Source organism: Taudactylus pleione, unplaced genomic scaffold (assembly GCF_031769625.1).
Source record: "Taudactylus pleione unplaced genomic scaffold, aTauple2 ptg000121l, whole genome shotgun sequence".
Lineage (NCBI taxonomy): Eukaryota > Metazoa > Chordata > Amphibia > Anura > Myobatrachidae > Taudactylus > Taudactylus pleione.
Window position 1 is genome coordinate 8,795,618 of NW_028284523.1, and position 21,738 is coordinate 8,817,355.

General features: G+C 48.1%; 1 protein-coding gene across 1 annotated transcript in view; it reads left to right on the forward strand.

Annotated features, from left to right (window-relative positions):
- PLEKHM1 (pleckstrin homology and RUN domain containing M1) overlaps positions 1 to 21,492 on the forward strand; it is a 35,909-nt gene extending 14,417 nt beyond the window's left edge. Inside the window, exons 11-12 of the mRNA XM_088472179.1 lie at positions 3,912 to 4,069; positions 19,871 to 21,492. Of these exons, the coding sequence (XP_088328305.1) occupies positions 3,912 to 4,069; positions 19,871 to 19,982 (270 nt within the window). The 3' untranslated portion in view covers positions 19,983 to 21,492. The remainder of the gene's footprint in view (positions 1 to 3,911; positions 4,070 to 19,870) is intronic.
- Positions 21,493 to 21,738: the final 246 nt, after the last annotated feature.

Sequence of the window (21,738 nt, forward strand, 5' to 3'; positions counted from 1 at the left end):
CCGTAGTGCCACATTGCCGATGCCATCCATGTCCTCCCTTAAGGATGCTACGGACCGCAAGGTAGAAATCTGCCTGAAGTCCGCTTATTCCCTTGCAGGGGGGGCAGCACGGCCGGCTATGGCCATTTGCTGGGTTGCCAGAGCGATGGAGCGCTGGGCGGATTCATTAGAGGCTTCTTTTGAATCCGACTGTCCGGCCGAACAAGCGGAGTTGTTTGGCAATCTCCGTGATTCGGCCACCTACATCAACGAGGCGGCTCTAGACATTAGTACTCTGGTGTCTAGAATTTCTTCAGCAGCGGTAGCTGCTCGTCGCACCTTGTGGCTGCGATCCTGGAAGGCGGACGCAGATCCAAGAAAGGTCTGGAAGCGTTGCCGTTTACCGGAGAAGTTCTCTTCGGTCCGGATCTGGATAAGATTGTGGCCACGCTGGCGGCAGCCAAATCTGCTTGTCTCCCGTCGGCCGCTGCTCCTTCTGGTTCTGGACCATCGTCCTTTCGGTCATCTAGGGCCCAGGGCAGGCCCAAACCACAGTCGTTTCCTCGACAGGCTGGCCCTAAGAAATCGGTCAAGCCCCGGAAACAGGCATGGAGTACCAGACGTCCGGCCCCCAAGCCAGATGACAAGCCTGCGGCCTGACGGTCCGGGTCTCCCCTTGGGGGATCCCAGGGTGGGAGGCCGCCTGCTGCAGTTCTCCCGGTGTTGGTCGTTCACTACGACAGACACTTGGGTTCTGGAGGTGGTCTCTCACGGGTACGCCCTCTCCTTCCGGCACAGACCCCCGGCTCGATTCTTCACCACGGGTCTACCATCAGACCGGAACAAGGCTACGGAGCTGCGGAAGGTATTGCGCACTATGCTCCAGGCTGGAGTTATAGTGCCTGTTCCATTCTCCCAGAGGGGCTAGGGTTTCTATTCAAATCTATTTTTGGTACAGAAACCCAATGGGTCATATCGTCCGATTCTCAACCTCAAAGCACTCAACAAGTCTTTGCGGGTCCCGAAGTTTCGGATGGAGACCCTACGGTCCATCATTCTGGCGCTGGAACCTGGGGACTACATGGTGTCATTGGACATACAGGACGCTATGGCGGTCATGGCGGCTTCTCTGCGGCTGCAAGGAGTCCGCATGTTGCCGTACTTGGACGACCTGTTATTGGTGGCAGGATCTCCAGAGCTCCTGTTACACCACTTGGACCTGACCATTGCACTGCTGCAACGGCACGGCTGGCTAATCAACTGGCAGAAGTCCACTCTAATCCCGTCTCGGAGGATTCTGCATCTTGGAGCCTTATTGGACTCGGGACAGCAAAGGATCTTCGTGACGGAGGACAAGATCTCTGCTTTACAGTCAAGGGTGCGCAGTTGTCTGCACAGCCGCCGGGTGTCCTTACACTCGGCGATGAGGTTACTGGGCTCCATGGTGTCGGTGTTCGACATGGTGGAATACGCCCAGTTTCACTCCAGACCCTCTGCAGCACCTGATCCTGTCCAAGTGGAACGGGCTGCCTCAGTCTCTGAAGTTCCAGACGATTGTGCTCACCCCGGAGGTTCGCCTGTCCCTTGCGTGGTGGTTACAGACGACCCACCTCAACAAGGGACGTCCGTTCTGGGTTCCAAATTGGGTCCTGTTGACAACGGACGCCAGTCTTCGGGGCTGGGGAGCAGTTTCGGGTCCACACTTGTTCCAGGGCAGGTGGACACCGACAGAAGCGGAGCTTCCAATAAATATCTTGGAACTCCGTGCGGTCTTCAATGCTCTCCTGCAGGCACAGCGGTTTCTCCAGGGTCACCCGGTGCAGGTCCAGTCGGACAATGCTACCACCGTGGCCTACATAAACAGGCAAGGAGGAACTCGCAGTCGGGCGGCTCTCATAGAGGTCTCTCGGATCCTGGTTTGGGCGGAGCGCAATCTTCCGGCCATATCAGCGGTCTTCATCCCGGGAGTGCTAAATTGGGAGGCGGACTTTCTAAGTCGCCAGGACGTTCATCCAGGGGAATGGTCCCTGCACCCGGACGTTTTTCAACTACTGGTGGACAGGTGGGGTCTTCCAGAAATCGACCTCATGGCGTCCCGGCACAACAACAAGTTGCCGGTGTACGGGTCTCGCACAAGAGACGAAGGGGCGTCTCTGGTGGATGCTCTGTCCGTCCGGTGGACGTTCAGGTTCGCATACCTGTTCCCTCCGGTCTCCCTTCTTCCACGGGTAATCCGGAAATTCAAACAGGAAGGAGGGACGCTCCTGTTGATAGCTCCCGCGTGGCCCAGACGGCACTGGTTCTCAGACCTTCAGGGTCTGTCCGTGGACAGTCCTCTGCGGTTGCCGCTACGACCGGACCTTCTGTCTCAGGGTCCTTGTCTTCACCCGGACCTGACTCGGCTGTCTTTGGCGGCGTGGCTGTTGAGACGGCCATGCTGAGGTCCTGGGGGTTTGCCAGCTCTGTGGTGCGTACCATGTTACGAGCTCGGAAACCGTCTTCCGCGAGGATATACCATCGCGTGTGGCATACGTTCTTCCAGTGGTGTCGACCGAGAGGTTATGCACCGCTGGAGTTTCGTCTGTCTCGGATTCTCGCCTTCCTGCAAGCGGGACTAGATCATGGGCTTCGCCTTGCTTCTTTGAAGGTACAGGTTTCGGCCCTATCTGTCTGGTTTCACCGTAGGATTGCTACAATCCCGGATGTGCGCACCTTTATGCAAGGTGTTCTCCGTATTCAGCCGCCCTTTGTTCCACCTGTGGCGCCTTGGGATTTGGCTGTGGTCCTGAGGGCTCTCCAAGGACCGCCGTTTGAACCACTGGGCTCAGTGGATATTAAATGGCTAACAGCTAAGACTGTTTTCCTTCTGGCCGTTGCTTCAGCCAGACGTGTTTCTGAGTTAGGGGCTCTTTCTTGTAGACCCCCTTTCTTGGTTTTTCATGGGAACAGGGCAGTGCTCCGCACTCGGCCCGAGTTTCTTCCCAAAGTTGTTTCCCAGTTTCATGTTAACGAGGAAATAGTTGTTCCGGCCTTTAACTCACCGGGTCTTTCCGTGGGTGAGGCCTCTTTGGATGTTGTGCGGGCCTTAAGTACTTATGTTGACCGCACTTCTTTGTTTAGGAAGTCGGACGCTTTGTTGTCCTCTATGGCTTCTGTAAAAAGGGTTGGCCTGCTTCAAAGCAAACTTTGGCAGCCTGGATCCGTATGGCTATTTCTGAAGCTTATCTTCATGAAGGCCTACCGGTCCCTCCTTCTCTGAAGGCTCATTCCACTAGGTCTGTGGGTCCTTCGTGGGCAGCTCGACGTGGTGCCTCGGCAGTTCAGATCTGCAAGGCTGCTACGTGGTCTTCTGTCCATACCTTCGTGAGGTATTACAGGTTTGACACCTTCGCCTCTCAGGATGCTTCCTTCGGGCGGCGGATTCTCCTTTCTGCACAGGAGCGTCCCCACCCTTAAAGGATACTGCTTTGGGACATCCCCAAGGTATCCTGTGGATACCCTATGGACCCTGAAGTAGAAAATATGAGATATGGTAAGAACTTACCCTTGTTATCTCTATTTCTACGAAGTCCATAGGGTTCCACAGGACTCCCGCCCTGTCGCACCTGTGCTGCAGATGGGCTTTGCTCTGGTCACCGGTTTTCCGTCTCCCTCTGGTGAGAATGTGATTCTTGTATGTGTCCAGATCTTTGTTCTCTCTCTTCCTTCTCCTCCTCCGGCCTATGGCTTGGTAACTAACTGAGGTGCCTTGGCCCGGGGGCGGGGTATAGGAGGGGGACCTAGTGCATCCTGGGAGGCTGAAAGCTTAACTCTTTGGTGCCCTGCGACTGACGTCACACCTATACCCCAAGGTATCCTGTGGAACCCTATGGACTTCGTAGAAATAGAGATAACAAGGGTAAGTTCTTACCATATCTCATATTTTATTACAGATCGCTGATGGAGTGTTTGAATCTCTCCTGCAGTCTGCGGTAGAGTTTGCCAGCAGCCATGTCTTCCAGTGTGATCTCTGTAGCCAGAAAGGGTTTGTCTGTCTGATCTGTAAACATGATGAGATTATTTACCCCTTTCAGTTTGACACCACCACCAGGTGAGTCATGGAATTACAAAATGAATCAATGTCCTATTCTGTGGATGGAATTTAACTCTGAGAATCCACACAAAGTGGAATGATCGCTAGTCTACCCAGTATAATCAGTTGTTTACCGGGTCTGTGTTGGAGATAGAAATCCATCTATCCTGGTACTATGGGCCTGATTCAGAGTTGTACGCTATGGCGATATTGACGCAGTTGTATGGTTTTTATTACAGCGCATGTGTCCAAGTTGCACCCATACCGGTGCTTCTGCGATGTAATTTGCAGAGCGGATTTAGATGCAGGGTGATTGACCGAGATCGTTTGTGAGTGGTAACGGAGGGTTGGTTAGAAATAAATGCGGGCGTGTTGCTACCATAGGCGTGTCTGATCGAGTGTCTTTGTCCGCATTTTCATTGGTGCTGGCGTCTGATTTCGTTGCCAATTCTGTGGGACCATAGACTCTCTCAGCACTGCTGTAATCGAGTGAACTGTGCTGTGACTTTTCTGCAGATGCTTGGATTTGCAAAGCAGGATGGAGTCTCAATGTATGTCCCGGCAGCTGATACATTTGCATATTATCACATGTGTACGCAGCTGCAGTAGTGGTGGCATTGGCGTATAACTCTGAATGAAGCTCTAAGTACACTGTCTTTTCTTGTTTTGTACCTGATTTCATTTATACTCGCTTATACAGAATTTTACAGCTCGCCTTATAATTAGGATTCCCTGTTTTGTGTGCGTTTCTTAAATACTGGCCCAGTTACTTTTGCAGATTGACTGACTGCTACTACTGTGCAATGTGTGTTTCTACTTCAGGGTCCATAGGGTCCACAGGGTTGACCTTGGGGGTATAGCTGGATCTGGATCCACGGGCACCACGCATTTAAAGCTTTAGCTGCTCCCAGGATGCACTTGGGTCCATCTTATTCCCCGCTGGCGCCGCAACGCCAGTATCGCACTGGGGATCGCGGCGGGAGGCCAGAGTCTGTACTAGCCGGACTCTGGGGACCTCCCTGGACTGCTGCCGGGGACAAGGTAAGCCGCGATTCGCCGATTAGCGGCGGCTCACAGGTATTGCCAGAAATGCAGTCCTTTGCCCCCGGTTCTAGGGGACAGACCGGGGGCTGCTAGCGGTGGCGGCGGGCTCCCCCTCTGCGGAGGAATACCCCGTGGGACCACTAGACCACCAGGGATTTCAATGGCAAGCGGGAAGCCGGCAAGCCCTGGGGTTAATTGCTAGCCAGGGGAGGAAGCCTTCCCTGCTTAGCGGCTCCTCCCCTCAGCTCAGCGCGCCTTTCAGTGCGTAGTCTGGCGTCGCTGAGCTGCAGATTCCTCGGCCACTCCTCCTCTGAGGTCTCTGGGGGCCATTTTCTTGTGGCAGCACAGATACTCTCAGGGAGCACGCGGACCGTCCCCCTGTGTATCTCTCCCCCGATCAAGGACAGTGTACACAGCGCTATAGCCCTCCCAGACACTGAATCTGGGAGGTTGATTGTAGTGGAAAGGTGCAGTGAGTATATCTTCTCTGCATGGTATGTGACTTGTGCTAGTGCTGCCTGTCTGTGCTTATTTCTACTTACTGTCAGCTTATACCTATCCCTTTACTTCTCCTACAAGCCCTACAGGTGTGTGGGGGAGGGGCGTTTCTACAGACCCCACCTATATAAATCACGTATTTGTGAGGTCCGTCACATACAGTTGTGTGCTACACAGTACCATATTGTGGGCTGTTGTTCAGCACACTGGTGAGTGCACTTGATTCGGCTCTGTTGCCAGATATATTTATTTAATATATTTTGTCATGTCGGACGAGGAGATTGAGCATTCCGTGGCTCCAGTGTTGGTCTCCTGCGGACGCTCTTCTGCAGGAGTGGATAGGGAGGATTTGTCACAGGATGGCCTGTGTAGACGGGGCCAGGTGGTTCCTGGCCCATCAAAGCCTCCTATAACGCAGGAACCACCATGGGCAATGTTTTCTCAGGTGCTGGTGTCTATCCCGACTGCGGTTCCTACTAGGGCGTTGCCCCAGCCGGCTGTCCCCCATTCCCCGGGTGTTCCGCAGTTATTGCGCAGCCCCCCCGGGTCTCACTCTGTTGGTCCTTATGCGGGGTTGCCTATGTACATACAGGCTTCCCCTGTGACGCAGCAGTCTGGTGCCCTTCAAGGCCCCTATGGTGGCTCCTCCGCCCTGGGTGGATGTGCTCTCCAACTCCGTACAAAATTTGGCGGCCGCGTCTTTGGCTTTTCAGTCAATGTTGCAGACTGACGTGCCTTCTAGGGCGTCAAAACGCACACTAATGGCGCAGGAGGCACATGTATCGGACTCAGAGGGGTCCTCAGATGATGGGGTGGTTCCTGATGACACTGATTCGGACACATCGGTCCAGGAAGTGGATACCAAGTCGTCCATTAATGTGCGAGCTCTGTTTAGGGTAGTGTGAGCCATTCTCCTAATAGAGGATGAGGCACCAGCTCCTAAGTCGAAATATCCTAGTTTAAAAAAAACTAAGGTGGCTTCTTCGGTGTTTCCCCTGTCTGATCAGTTGACGGATCATATGGCGGCTTGGCAGGCGCCCAGTAAGAGATTCCTACTTCAGAAGCGGTTGGCTTCTAATTACCCCTTTCCTGAGGCACTTTGTAAAAAATGGGAAACTCCACCAGAGGTGGATTCTCACTTCACCCGTTTAATACGGAGCGCTACTTTGCCATTACCGTCTATATCCTCGCTGAAGGATCCCACGGGCAGGAAAGTTGAGACTTGCTTAAAGTCCATTTACTCCCTCTCAGGGGCAGTGGCCCGACCGTCCATGGCCATCTCCTGGGTGGACAAGGCCATTGAGGGATGGGCCAACGCATTGGAGGATACCTTTCCGGACGACGCTCCGGATGTCCAGAGGGCGTTGTTGGGACAGATGAGGGACGCTGCTTCCTACATTGGAGAAGCCTCTTTGGATGCTAGTCTGCTGACTTCTCGGGTATCGGCTGCAGCAGTGTCTGCCCGCCGATCCTTATGGCTGAGGTCCTGGAGAGCGGACTCTGATTCAAAGAAGGGCCTGGAGGCCTTACCTTTCAATGGAGAATTACTATTTGCTCCGGACTTGGACAAAATAGTGGATACCCTGGCTAAATCCAAGTCAGCTTTCCTCCCTTCAACGGCAACGCCTGCCACGGTCCGGAGCTCGGCTTTTCGTTCCTTTCGGGTTCAGGGTAAGGCAAAAGGTCAGTCCTTCCCGAGACAGTCGGCGGCTAAGACCGCCTCTAAACCCAAGAAGCAAGCCTGGAGTGCTCGGCGCCCTTCTTCCAAGCAGGAAGATAAACCCGCGGCCTGATGGGATGGGCCTCCCTCTGGGGGACCTCAGAGTGGGAGGCCGACTTCTCCAATTCGCCCACTGTTGGCACAATACCACCACGGATGCCTGGGTTCGAGAAGTAGTTTCTCAGGGGTACGCCCTGTCTTTTCGGGTCAGGCCGCCCCGCCAATTTTTTTGCACGAGTCCTTCTCTGGACAAGACCAAAGCTTCCCAGATGCAGGTGGCTATACAATCCTTGCTGCAAGCAGGGGTCATTGTTCCCGTTCCGCAATCTCAACGCGAGACGGGGTACTATTCCACTCTGTTTCTGGTACAGAAGCCCAATGGTTCTCATCGCCCTATCCTGAATTTGAAGTCTCTGAACAAATACCTCAGGGTTCCCAGGTTCAGGATGGAAACGTTACGTTCCATCATTCTGGCGATGGAACCTGGGGATTACATGGTCTCCCTGGATATCCAGGACGCCTATCTTCATGTGCCCATAGCACCGGCACACCAGAGGTATCTGAGGTTTGCTATCCTGCAACATCACTACCAGTTTCGGGCGTTGCCTTTTGGGCTTTCCAAGGCTCCGAGGGTGTTCACCAAGGTGATGGCAATTATGGCCGCCCACCTTCGGGGCCAGGGCATACGGCTGCTGCCGTATCTGGACGATTTTCTGCTGGCGGGCTCCCCGGAGGTGGTACTTTGACATCTCCACCTGACCATTGCTTGTCTTCAGGCACACGGGTGGTTGATAAATTGGAAGTAGTCATCTCTGATCCCATCACAATGGATGGTTCATTTGGGAGCCCTTCTGAATTCTCGTCAGCAAAGGATTTTCCTGACTGCGGAAAAGGTGTCTTCCCTACAACTGCGGATACACAGTTGCCTGAGCAGTGCCAGGGTGTTGGTACACTCGGCCATGAGAGTCCTAGGGTCCATGGTGTCGGCATTCAACATGGTGGAATTTGCCCAGTTCCATTCCAGGCCCCTGCAGGGGCAGATTCTATCCGGATCCGATCCCAGACACTGGTCTTGTCCTCGGAAGTGCGCCAGTCTCTAGCTTGGTGTCTTCAGCCAGCTAATCTCATCGAGGGTCGCCCCTTTTGGATCCCGGACTGGGTTCTGCTCACAACAGATGCCAGTCTCCGGGGATGGGGGGCAGTGACCGGCTCGTTGTCTCTTCAGGGCCGTAGGTCTGCGGAGGAAGCAGTTCTTCCCATAAACGTGCTGGAGCTGCGGGCCGTGTACAGGGCTCTGTTGTCGTCAGGCACCGCTATTCACGCAAGGGCAGTGCAGGTGCAATCCGACAACGCCACCACTGTGGCGTACATCAATCACCAGGGAGGAACTCGCAGCCGAGCTGCGATGTCAGAGGTGTCTCAGATCCTGGCTTGGGCGGCGCGCCACCTTCCAGCGATTTCGGCAGTCTTCTTCTTGGGAGTCCTCAATTGGGAGGCAGTTACGGGCACTTTCCTGTAGTCCCCCCTTCTTAATTTTTCACCAGGACAGAGCAGTGCTTCGCACTTGTCCTGAGTTTTTGCCTAAAGTTGTCTGTAAGTTCCACATCAATCAGGAACTGGTGGTGCCAGCTTTTCAGTCCCCTGATCTTACAGCTGGCGAGGCTTCGTTGGACGTTGTCCGTGCTGTAAGAATTTATGTTGATCGGACTGCTTCTGTTAGAAGGTCCGATCCGTTGTTTGTCCTCTTTGGTTTTCATAAGAGGGGTTGGCCTGCCAACAAACAAACCTTAGCCCGTTGGCTTTGTTCTGTTATTAGGGAGGCTTATGTACAGGAAGGTTTGCCTGTTCCAGCCTCTGTTAAGGCTCATTCCACTCGGTCTGTGGGTCCTTCTTGGACTACTAGACGTGGTGCCTCCGCTGTTCAGCTGTGCAAGGCAGCCACTTGGTCTTCCATTCGGACGTTTTTGAGGTTTTATGCGTTTGACACCTTTGCCTCTCAGGATGCATCCTTTGGGCGCAGGATTCTCCTTTCTGCACGAGCGTCCCCACCCTTAGTTGAACTGCTTTGGGACATCCCCAAGGTCAACCCTGTGGACCCCCTATGGACCCTGAAGTAGAAAACAAGAGATATGGTAAGAACTTACCTTTTGTTATCTCTGTTTCTACGTAGTCCATAGGGTCCACAGGGCGCCCGCCCTGACGCACCTGTTTTCAAAAGGGCTGTGTTGCTGGTCACCGGTTTTCCGTCTCCCTTTTCTGTGAGTGTGGTTTTCTTGTGTGTTCCAGTCTTCCTTCTCTCTATTTAGTCTCCTCCTCCGGCCTGGGCTGCTTAAACTGAGGTGCCTGTGGCTCGGGGGTGGGGTATAGAGGAGGATGGATGCAAGTGCATCCTGGGAGCAGTTAACTGCGTGGTGCCCATGAATCCAGATCCAGCTATACCCCCAAGGTCAACCCTGTGGACCCTATGGACTTCATAGAAACAGAGATAACAAAGTTCTTACCATATCTCTTGTTATGTATGTGCATATATAAATATGACTCTTGTACTATTAATATATTATTGATGGGGCAATTTATATGATGCCGAGGTGATACTAGCATCCCGGATTAGTAAAAGTTGCTTAATACTTTGCCGTACCTGTGCATGAGTCATCTTGCTGGAATGTACAAGGGAGCTGAGACACTTTCTGTTTGACTGCTGTAAGAATGCTGCTGTAAAAATAAGTTATCACTTAAGTTAAATTAAGGGATGTGGTTTTTAAGGGCCAACACAGGAGCTATGTTATGAGATATGTCATGGTTAACCCCTGCTGCTGGAGCCTACACAGGAGGCATGGGTGCAGTGTCCTCAGTGCCATGGAGTCGTCATTGCATATCGGCAATGTTAGGAAACTTACCAGATAGATGAGCTTCTCATAAAGCCGGTCAGTTTTGGTGCTCCTTCGCCTAAGAGTGCGGAGTCAAACGGGAGTCTGTTATCCAAAAAAAGAACTCGCTCAAGGAGGTTTTTGCTCCGCTGTTTACTTTTGCAGGTCACAGTCCTGGAGTAGTTTGGGTACGACACTGTAGGTTTACTTGAGTTACTGAATGCAAGGTAACCAACAAGAACTAGGACGGTATTGATATGTTAGGATTGAACAATTGTCAGGGCATGCGATAAACAGAGTAACTGGTAAAAGGGTAATCTGATAAGTTTAGGTGGACAGGGTGCATGCAATCAAACCTAGTCAAAGAGCAATCCGGGTCTGTATAAAGGGATTAGGCAAAAGCGCAATAAGCAGAGAAGATATCTCTGGAGTAGCTGGTAACATCACCAGCGCTAAATGGCCTAAAATCCCACAGCCTTCAGGGGATTAAATGTGGACAGGAAGTTGGCAGAGGGCAGTGACCCCCCCCCCCCCCCCCCCCCAGTTGTGGTAGAACTACACATTCCAGCATGCTCTGCCATTGATTTGCTATTTGGTTATGCTAAAACTCTTGCAGGGCATGCTGAGATGTAGTTCATCAGCAGCTGGAGAGCCATGTATTGCCTACCCATTTTCTAACAGGTCCAAAGAAGTGCTTCCTCCTTAGTAGGCTTATCTCACAAGGACAAGTCTGCCAAAGTAAGTAGTAGCACAGCCAGCAGCGTATTTCTCCTTCATCCACCAGAGGACACTGGAGCTTCATGACAGTGGGGTATAGACGGTGATTGAGTAGATCCTAGCACTTTAAGAATCTAAAAGTGTGACTGGCTCCTCCCCCTCTATGCCCTGTCAGCTCCAGTTTTTAGAATGTGCCCGAGAGAGCCGATGCATATGGGGTTATACTCCAGCCCTATTCCATTTATTTAATTATTATTTAGCAAACAAGAATTGAGGACAGGCAGACTGTTGGCTGTGGGAGCCGCCAGGGAGGGTACCACCATGGCTACTGCAGCCTGTGTCCGGTCACCCTATGGAGGGGATCCCTACCTATAGAAGGCTGCCAGAGAGCTATGCGCCGCCTCCTTCTTCATCACCTGGCGGCTTTGGCGAGCTCTGCTCACAAGAGCGGCGCCATTTCTACTACAGCATACAGTGTAGTCCAGTTACTGACAGCTCCAGCAAGGGGTCTGTGAGTCATACAGTGGGGTAGCATTCATTTCTACCCTACCTATTATACATTGGGTAGCATTATTATTGAAGTTCTGCTCCTCCCTATTTTTGCTCTTGTCTGCCTCAGTTTACCTGTTCAGAATATTTGCAATTGTGTGTGGGTGTTTGTGAGTGGGCTATGATGTCTTCCAGAGCTAAAGAGCCAAAACTGCTTCACAATAAACTGTTTGCCTGCACTAGGTGCAGAAAGAAATTTACCCATGATGTTTGCTTTGAAGGGTCATCCCTGTGCGATGCTAAGCGCAGACTGTCACACCCTCCTTAATAAATAGTTTGGCAGGGGTCATGGCAGATCTTTCTTCTGAGTTAGCCGCTTCCTGTAGGGAGATCGACCTAGCACCTCTAACCCTTCTTTTCTAGCGACAGAACCAGTGTGGGCTCAGGATCTAGCCTGCACCGTGAATAGTCTTGCCCAGGTTATGGGGTTTGCATCTAAAGCTTCTCAAGCTGCGGTAAGTCGGCCGTCTAAGAAGAGGGCACTTCCGGCGGTTCTCCAGTCAGATGAGGATTCTGCAGCAGATCACTCGTCTCGGGAGGAGGAAGGGGGAGATGCTGGACGAATCCGATGTAGAGGCTTCCTCACAGGAACCTGAAGCAATGCAGGGTATTTATGCACTCATCCTGGCAGTGTTTCTGACCCTGAGGCTCCAGAATCGTTAGATGACTCCTTGTTTGCTAAGACACAGAAGTCTTCTGTCAACTTACTTGTTTCTCCCAAGGTAGATGAACAGGTGCCGGCAGCCTGGAAGAATCCAGACTGTAAATTCCAGATTCCTAGGCGTTTTTTCTCCCTTTATCAGTTTCCCGCAGAAAATAGAAAACGATGGGAGACTCTGCCACCTGTGGATTCTTCGGTTTCTCGTCTGTCGTAGAAAATCACACTACCCATTCCAGGAGTTACTACGCTGAAGGAAAGCTCAGAGCGAAAATGAGATACTACGCTGAAATCCATTTATACTGCTGCGGGAGCACATCTCCGTCTGTCCTTGGTCGGCTTTTGGGTCAACAAGGCAGTGGAGAAGTGGACGGCACAATTGACGGAGGGTCTAAAGTCAAACACTCCGCCGGCATATCTGATTACCTTGGCAGAGCATATTCAGGAATCCGCAGTACACTTGGGAGACTCCTCCAGAGATATCGGCCAGGGAGGCGTTAGGAGCTCTGCTTCGGCGGTCGCTGCTCGTCGAGCACTTTGGCTACATGCCTGGCAAGTGGACGCTGAGTCTAAGAGCAGTTGAAGCTCTTCCTTTCACAGGTGATATTTTATTTTGTCTAGAGTTGGACAAGTGGATCTCGCTGGCCACTGGGGGTAAGAGTACTTTTCTACCTTCGTCAGCACCTCCTCCATGTTGCTCGTTTAAAGAACCTTTTCACTCCTTTCGAGCTCCAGCAAAATTTCAGAGTTGACCTCCAGGTTCGTATTCAGCAGGTCGAGGAGGTCGCGCCAGAGGACGTCAGGCGACCAGTGCCCGCGATCCGGATCCCAAGCCAGCAGACAAGCCTGTGGCATGACGGGCTCGCATTTCTCACCTCGGGGATCCCAAGGTGGGCGCACGTCTCCAGCGCAGCTTGGAGGCAGACTTGTTCCGACACTTGGGTTCGGAATCTGGATTCTTACGTACACAAGATCGAGTTCGCTTTCACTCCTCCAGTGCGATTTTTTTTTTTTTTTTTTTTTTTTTTTTTTTCTTCACAACCGGGTTTCCTGTCGATCCTTTGAAACAACTAGTTTTGCGTCAGGCGATCGACAAACTTCTACTGGACGAATTTCTGTTTCCGGTTCCCACTGCACAAAGAAAGCAGGGATTTTACTCAAACCTTTTTGTGGTTCAGTCAGTCGGACCCATTCTAAACCTGAAATCCTTGAACCATTATCTCTCCTTTCACAGGTTCAAGATGGAGTCCCTTCATTCTGTGATTGCGGGACTAGAAGCAGGCGAGTTTTTGGTGTCATTAGTCATCAAAGATGCCTATCTACATGTTCCGATTTGAGAGGCTCACCAGGCTTTCCTCTGGTTTGCCATCAAGGAGACTCATTACCAATTTCAGGCACTGCCGTACGGTCTATCGTCAGCTCCAAGAGTATTCACCAAGGTGATGGCCGTAATGGTGGCTCCGTTGGCAGAAGTACTTCTGCACCAAAGTCTACCTAAGTCGTCAGGATCTTCAACCCGGGGAGGGGTCCCTTCATCCTGAGGTCTTCCTTCAACTAGTTCACCTGAAGGGGGAGGCAACAGATCGCTCTCATGGCGTCCCAGACAAATCATAAACTACCCTTTTTACTGCTCGAGGACCAGAGATCCAGCAGCGGTGGGAGCAGATGCTTTACTGATTCCTTAGCAGTACAGCCTTGTATACCGGTTTCCCACCTTTTTCCGCTTCTTCCTCGGGTTCTCAAGCGGATCAAACTGGAGTCGTCCACAGTCATTCTAGTGCTTCCGGATTGGCCTAGTCGGGCTTGGTATTCCGATCTCTAACTCCTTCTAGCAAACTAACCTTGGTCCCTTCCACTGCGGTCGGATCTCCTGCAGCAGGGTCCGTTCGTTTACATGGATTTAATTCTGCTTTGTTTGACGGTGTGGCTGTTGAGACCGACATACATACTTTTGTATGTTTCTACAGATTTTGACACTTTTGCGGCGTCTGCTTCAAGTTTTGGTTGCATCGCCTTGCAGAGTGTTCAAACCCTTGATCATCTGTCGAAGACTACCACCATTCAGATTCTGAATGCTGCTACCTGCTTTAAGGCATTCATATTCACCTTGAAGCAGGGGCCTCATTTAAACCCATCTTAGTTTCTGAATTGCCAGTAAGGTGATTAGGAAATGATCAGCACAATTGGCACAGGTCTTGCGGTCTGGAAGGCCAATTTAGGATTTGCTAACTGTGGAGGAGCATACTGTGATGTATCCAAATTAGGGATGTGCAGGCTCGGATAGGTTCGAGTTTGCACGTGGAGTTCGGATTTTTCCCTCCAAAAAAACGGAACTCAGAACGAGGCAAAACGTCATCTTACATGGACGAACATCATCATTCCTGGTCTTTTGTCCAGGAATGATGATGTTCGTCCATGTAAGATGACGTTTTGCCTCGTTCTGAGTTCCGTTTTTTTGGAGGGAAAAATCCGAACTCCACGTGCAAACTCGAACCTATCCGAGCCTGCACATCCCTAATCCAAATACGTTGATGCTGCTGCTAGTGGTGTTATGCTTACTGGGGCAAGGATTTCAGCCTCTGGAATCTTTGAATGATACTGTGCTCCCTGGCTCTGGGCCTAAGATAGCCCTGAAATTTTATGGGGATGTCTTGTGCAGTCCTGAACTGGAAAAGTGCCATGGAGAGCTACTTTCTATTTCTCTATGGGCAGCACGGTTGGCATAGTGGTTTGCATTACTGCACTAAGGTCTCGATTCCCACCAAGGCCCTTACTTTGTAGAGTTTGTATGTTCTCCCCTGTCTGCGTTTTCTCTGGGTGCTTTGATTTTCCTTCCACAAGCCAAAAACATACTGGTAGGTTGGAATCGATATGTTATATCGATGGATGGGATGCCGGCTGTCAAAACATTGATGCTGGCATCCCGAACGTGAAGAATCCCTAACCCTCCCCCTGGGGGTGCCTAACCCCCTCCCCATAGCCTAAAGGCTCATGCACACTTAATGATATCGCTGATGGAACATATCGTTAAGTGTTTTCCCTTGAACTGCCGGGCTCAATATCGGGAATGACATTGAGCATACACACTGAACGATATTGTCCAGTAACGTCACCCTCCCTCATCCCTGAACATGCACAACCTGACTATATCATCAGGTTGCCCTGCATGTTCGGGCGACAGTAGACATCATTAATGATCCGCAGGAGCGCGCATAGTTTACGATATCATGCATACACACTGTATGCTATTGAGGGGGGGGGGGTGCCTAACCCTAATGTTCAAACCCCCCCCCCCATGATTAACAGTGCCCACTTACCTTCGTTTGGAATGGTGGCTGTTGGGATTTCGTCGTCGGGATATTGACTATCTTTGGTTCCGTATTGGGATTCCCGACACCTGGTATCTCGGCGGCTGGTAATGTGACTGCATCTGGTAGGTTTAATGGATTCTGACAAAAAATTTATTGAAATAATGTATTTCTGTGTATCGTGTGATAGGGAATATTGATTGTAAGCTCCACTGGTACAGTGACTGATGTGAATGACCAAATACTCTCTGCAAAGTCCTGAACATTATGTGTGCGCTATAAATTGTTCCAAATTCCTAAAATCACATTTATGGACAGTGGTCATCATTGTTCAGCAGGACACAGTCTGAGAATTATGCTTTAAATTTGTTATATCATCTACCCGGATAAGACAATTTCTTTGAAAATCGTCTTACTTTCTATTGTGGAACTTTAACAGATTTCAGGCTTGTGTGCATGGAGCCATAACACTCTCTGCCCATACATTTAGCACCTATAACCACAGCTGCTACATTAGGTGCATGTGGTGATCCAAATTTATATGTCACGAGTTATCATTTATTACAGTGTTTTATTGGCTCTTTTTTGATGTTTAGTGTTTTTAGACACATTTTTTTGATTATGTATATGTACATTTGTTACATTGGCCAATGATGTCTGTTTCATATTAAATTTGTATTTTTATTCAAGTATCTTTCATAATTTATTTATCATTAATATTTTTTATTTCTGGCACAATTTTTGTATTGCATTCTATTTTTCATTTTTATTTTTAATGTAGACTATAGGTGGTACACAGCGCTGTTGTTCACTGTTTTTTATTAGTTGCATACATTTGCAAATATATGATAAAGGGCCGGGCCAGCGTCAAGGCTCCTCTATACCGGCGTCCCTAACATTAAGGGGTTCATGTCTGAGGCGCAGGGCACCCCAAAAGAATCCAGCCAAAGACCATCCCCAAGATATCACACGAAAAGGGAAAGAAGGTGATAGTGAAGTGTAAAGTATAGATTTGTAAAGATAATAAGTGTTAATATAATAAGAAATAATTAAAATTACATAAATAATAAACAAACAAATAGAAAGGTGATGAAAAAGTATCTGTGCATTAAGTGGTGATGCCCTGAAAAATGCCCAGCCTACCTGGAGACAAAGCAACATGTATTTCTCTACAGGGAGCTATTCAGTCCTTGATCTCTGCAAGGGTACTTATTCCAGTCCCAGAAGAGCAGAATGAGTTGGGTGGTTACTAATATTTCCTCAGAGGCTGGACGGATCTTTTGGAGTTACTGTGAACTTAAAAACCCAAAGTATCCAGCTTCAAGTTGACACGGTGGGAGTGACCTGAAGTTTGTCATAAATCGTATGGACCACAGTGAGTTCATGGAGTCCTTGGACATCAAAGATACATATTTGCATATTCAAATTTTGGTGCCTTCTCAGATTTGCCATTCAGTTTCCTAATTTGTTCTCTACATTTTGGCCTGGTGACAGCACCAAGAGTGTTCATAACGATCATGGCAGCGATCGAGATCCTTCTAACATCATTTTGGTCCATCTGCTGATGATGTCAGGGTCTCAAATCTTGCTACAGGCCCATATACTAGGAGACAGCCCAGACTTTAGACTATCCATAGTTGATTCACTAACTACAAGAAATTAAACTTAACACCTTCCTGGAGCTGCTGTTCCACACCTGTCAGTACGAGGTGTTCCCATCTGAGGACAAAATCATTCCTTACTAGGACTAGTTTAGCTGGCAGACTAGCATTGCTTAATTTTGTTTGAATGTCTTAAGGAAGATAGTCTCAATATTCAAGATTGTCCAATTTGCACAGTTCCACTTGAAAGAGTACCACATCAAGTTTATAATGAAATGGTACAAGTGACTCCATCATCTGACTAGCCAGTTCATCAGACTTTATCCAAAGGTGTCAATTGCTACTCTGATGGCTGGGGGCAACAACCTCAACAGGTGTTGCACCTTCACTATTTTATCATTGTAAAATTGTGCCAAATGGGAGTCAGTCACTTTTCAGAGTGGCCTTCTGGCTCTTTGGATTACAGAGGTGTCAAAACTCCTAATAAATGTACTGAAATTCAGAGTGGTGTTCAACACTCTAGTCAGGGGGTGGTAGTTTTTGGGTGTAGGGTCATAAAGGTCCAGTCACATGATGCCATGACCGTTGCATACCTCCTGGTCAGAGAGGCACTAAGTTACAAGTACAAGAGGTCTTATGGCATTGTTTGTATAAACCGTTTCCGTGTCATTGCCTGATTTGCCTGTTACCTCTGGTAGAAATACTTCCGCGGCTGCTAAAGCAGGTAAAAAGGCATTCTTGTCCAATCTGGTAGCACTGAATTGGCCAAAAAGGATGTATTACATGGACATTCTGAACAAGGCAGTTGATCCATCTTGACTGATGAAGTCCCAATCTGTAGAGTAACAATGTGGTTCAGACCATGCTTATGGCTAGAAAGCCAGCTTCATCTACAAATTAACAAAGGACGGGGTCCTGCAACTCCTGGTGTAAATGGAAAGTTTTTCCATTTTATTTATTTTTTGGCCTGTATTACTGCTGTTCTTGCAAGAAGGTCTACCTGTGGTTAGAGACAGCTCTGAAGATTCAGATGTCATACCCCAAAGAAAACTTGCATTTGTACAGGAGATGCAGACTTTCTCACTAAAAGTGCTGCATGTGCAAACTCTATACATGACCCCAATATCTCTGTTGGATCTCAGCCCGTTGTTGAAAGCCTTGCAGCATCTTATTTTTGAACCTTCAAATGTAAGTGGCAGTAAAGTTTTTTTTTTCACCCAGATCACCATTTTAATCTGGACATTATGAAGAGGGCTCTCTTCACTCTGGACGTTGTCTGGAATCGAGGACATATGTTCATAGGACCCTTAAAGTGCACAGATGATCTTTTTGATGCCCACAAGAGTCTATGCGGCATCAATGCAGACCATTTGCTATAAAAATTGGAGCAGGACAGCCCGTTCCCAAAATTGTGTTGGTACTTTCCATTGGATCTGTGAACGTCTCCTTCATGGTTTAGGCTGAGCAGCTGTTTTGGATGGCCACCTGGTCTTCAGTCCACACATTGATCAAGTTTTACATATTCAACATTTTTGTATCTGAAGAAGCTAGTTTTTTATGGAAGGTGCTGGTACTGCAGCTTCTGCGCATATGCACATGCAGGCTCATTTTTGGGATGTTCTCGTCTGGTTCCATGAAGGGGACATTGGAACCCACTATTTATAATATTTATACTTTTTAACATCTGTGGTTGGCATCTCCGTTACGGCCACACCCCCAGGTGCGTGCCTATTACTGAAAAAACTCTAGGCTGCCCTTTTGTCTAAGGCTAGTCCCTTTCTTGCAAACCGTTAACTGCACTTCTCACTAGTTCATGCCCAACCCTTCAGGTATGTCTCTGGTTTTTCTTGTTCTCCTTGCTAAGGATGCCTGGAGTTAGAATGCTTTTTTGTCTATTTATCTTAAATGTATGTGTGTGTCTGTACTATGTATGGGTGGACAATATAACTTGAAAAACTTAAAAAAAAGAAAGGGGAAAAAAAAAAGATTTCTAGAAGTCTGGCCCAAGTTGTAGGTGTTTTTTTTTTTTTTTTTCTCATGCTGGGTACACACTGTACAATAAATCATTTGAACAGCCGGCAAACTATATCTTGGTTCCTGTGTACACACGATGTATCTGTGAGCGACATCGTTCACCAATGTATCGTGTTGGCCGTGCAGCATGGCAATATATATTATTAGATAAATCATGTGCGTCTGCTGGTGTGTACGGGCCACTGACCAACCTGTTATGCTGGTTGTAGAAACCAACGTCAATGACGTTAAATAAAAATGAGCAAATTTAAATGCCTGTCCAGTTGTGATGTCTGGCCATACATTGAGTGGCTGATTGGTAAGTGTGTATGCTTATCAGATTGGTCGCTCGGTCAACAGACTGCTGGATTGGCCAGGTGTGTACCCCACTTTAGGCTCCTTTATCTAGTAATTATACATGTGTATACGTTATGTATCATAAAAAATCTCTGGCTTTTTATTTACAGGGCCAGAAATAAAAGTAAACATGTCTGTGAACTTTGTAGACCTATAAAATAATATTGTGCTAATTGAGCGAAAATAAATGTGGACGGAATTTTGAAATCTTCCACTCTTTTGTAACCTATTTTTGTTTGTGTCAGTGCAATAAAATAAAATGTTATATTCTGATGTGCCACCAGTCCTGATAAAGTTTTTATCAAAAACTTTTCTTACCCGCACCTATACATTTTATGTGCAGTGTTGCTCATGATTGGGTTCAATTTGATTTGTCATCAAACAGCAATTTTCTGCTCTGAGTAATATCTCATCATCTGAGTCTGACTGAGCAGAACCTGTGACTTTATATCCTTCTCCATTATATATCTGTACTTCTCTCTTCTAGATGTGGCGACTGTAAAGCGGTCTTCCATAGACCATGCAAGATAGCGAGCAGGCCATGTCCACGATGCCTCCAGAGGAGAAAGTGCCAGAATCTGCGTGTAAAGATAGAATGAAACGTTACACTCTCTCTGCCATAGTTTGCACAAGCCCTTGTTTTGCAATTTGCACACAATCTCCCATAATGGCCATCTTTTGACTGAACAATTTCCTGTCATTGAAGAATCTCTCATCATTACTAATGTATGTAGACTATGTATATTTTGTACATATATCCCACTGATTCACAGAGATGCTTAACTGGATGTTGTGCATTGTACACAAGGTGTGTACTCTGGAATTGCAAAAAGTGTGTGGTTCTCCAGAAACTAAGCTGTTAGCTGACTGGCACGTAGTGTCTTGTTCTGCAAGATCATATGAAGGGCTCATTTTGGTACTAGCTGTCTGGATCTTTCATCTCCCTGTAATTTAGAAATATTCATGTAAATCTTGTCTTCCATTAATCAAACCAGTCATTGCCAAGAAATAAGCTTCCTCCCAGTCACCATTCAAAGCCATTGGAGTGTCTGTTCGGAGGAAACTTCTCCTTTACACGAGTTTTGGAAATGACAGTGATTTTTATTATTTTTGCTGCAGAAACATTTCTAAAATCAGGTATTTTTGTACCTAATCATTCAGAGTGTTTACTTATTTCTACATAGAGTTGGTAATGTCGTATTTTACCTTATCTTGTGCCTTCTGTTACTAACAATGTTCAGCCTTTGTCCCTGGGTATCTTTAAACTATAACTTCATCAGCAGATTCTGGCAATGCCCTATGTCTCACAGCAAGTGGCCTAAATTGCTAACAGACCTGCTGGGGAAAAAGTAAAGGTTTTATTTACGCTTGTTCAACACAAAGAATGGATAAATGTTGTTGTTCCTTACTAGCCTGTGTAAAGCATCAAAGGATAACTCTATATGTAGGCAGCAATGTGGGACCAAACTTACTCATAAGGCCATAATTATGCATAGAGGTTACTTTTCTGTAACCTCCGTTACATTTATATTTAGCTAAACATGGATACCTAGCACAGTCTGTACAACTAATCACATCAATATGCTTATAATAACGGATGATCCAGTAAGCACTGTAGAAATGTATGCACTGTGCTTACTCCAAACCAGCTGGTCATTTACTGGTGCTAACGATGCTGGTATTCTAAAATGTGTCATATAATGAATGGAATATGCAGTGTAGTGGCTGGTATACAGAGGGAGCACAGCCTTTGTAAAGGGTTTCATCAGCCGCTGTTGCCATGATTATGGCTCTCTGCCCGTAAGGGTGGTGGTGTGTTTTTGTTTTTTTTGTTTTTTTAAATAATATAAATTTTGCCCTGGGTTGTGTAGCTCCATCCTGTTGCTGCTGCTGCTGCATTTATTTATAGATGAGACTTAACCTGACTGTGCACTACTATAAACTGGGAAATCTTCGACTGGCTGTTCATTCATAACATAACAATGTAAATCAATGTTTGTGCCAAATGTTTACTAATGTTTTCTGTATTCTATTTTATTATACTGTTAATAATTATTTGTTTTATCTCTTGTTCTATTTGTTCTTGCAATAAATGAGATTTTAAATCTTTGGCTGTGGGTAGCGAGTAGATGTGTAAAGATAAGGTTACAGTGGGGAGAGGTGCATTACTTTTGTTTAGGCCCCAGACTAGGACATATAGGAGAGGTTTTTTTTGTTTTGTTTTGTTTTTTAATTGCAGGTTTGGCGTTAAGAGCAGGGACATTCTGCTGTATACTGCAAAATGTGTTGGCGTATGGGCAGGGGGGGGGGGGGGGGGGAGTGGCGGCGGCGGCATACAGCTGGCATGGAATTTGA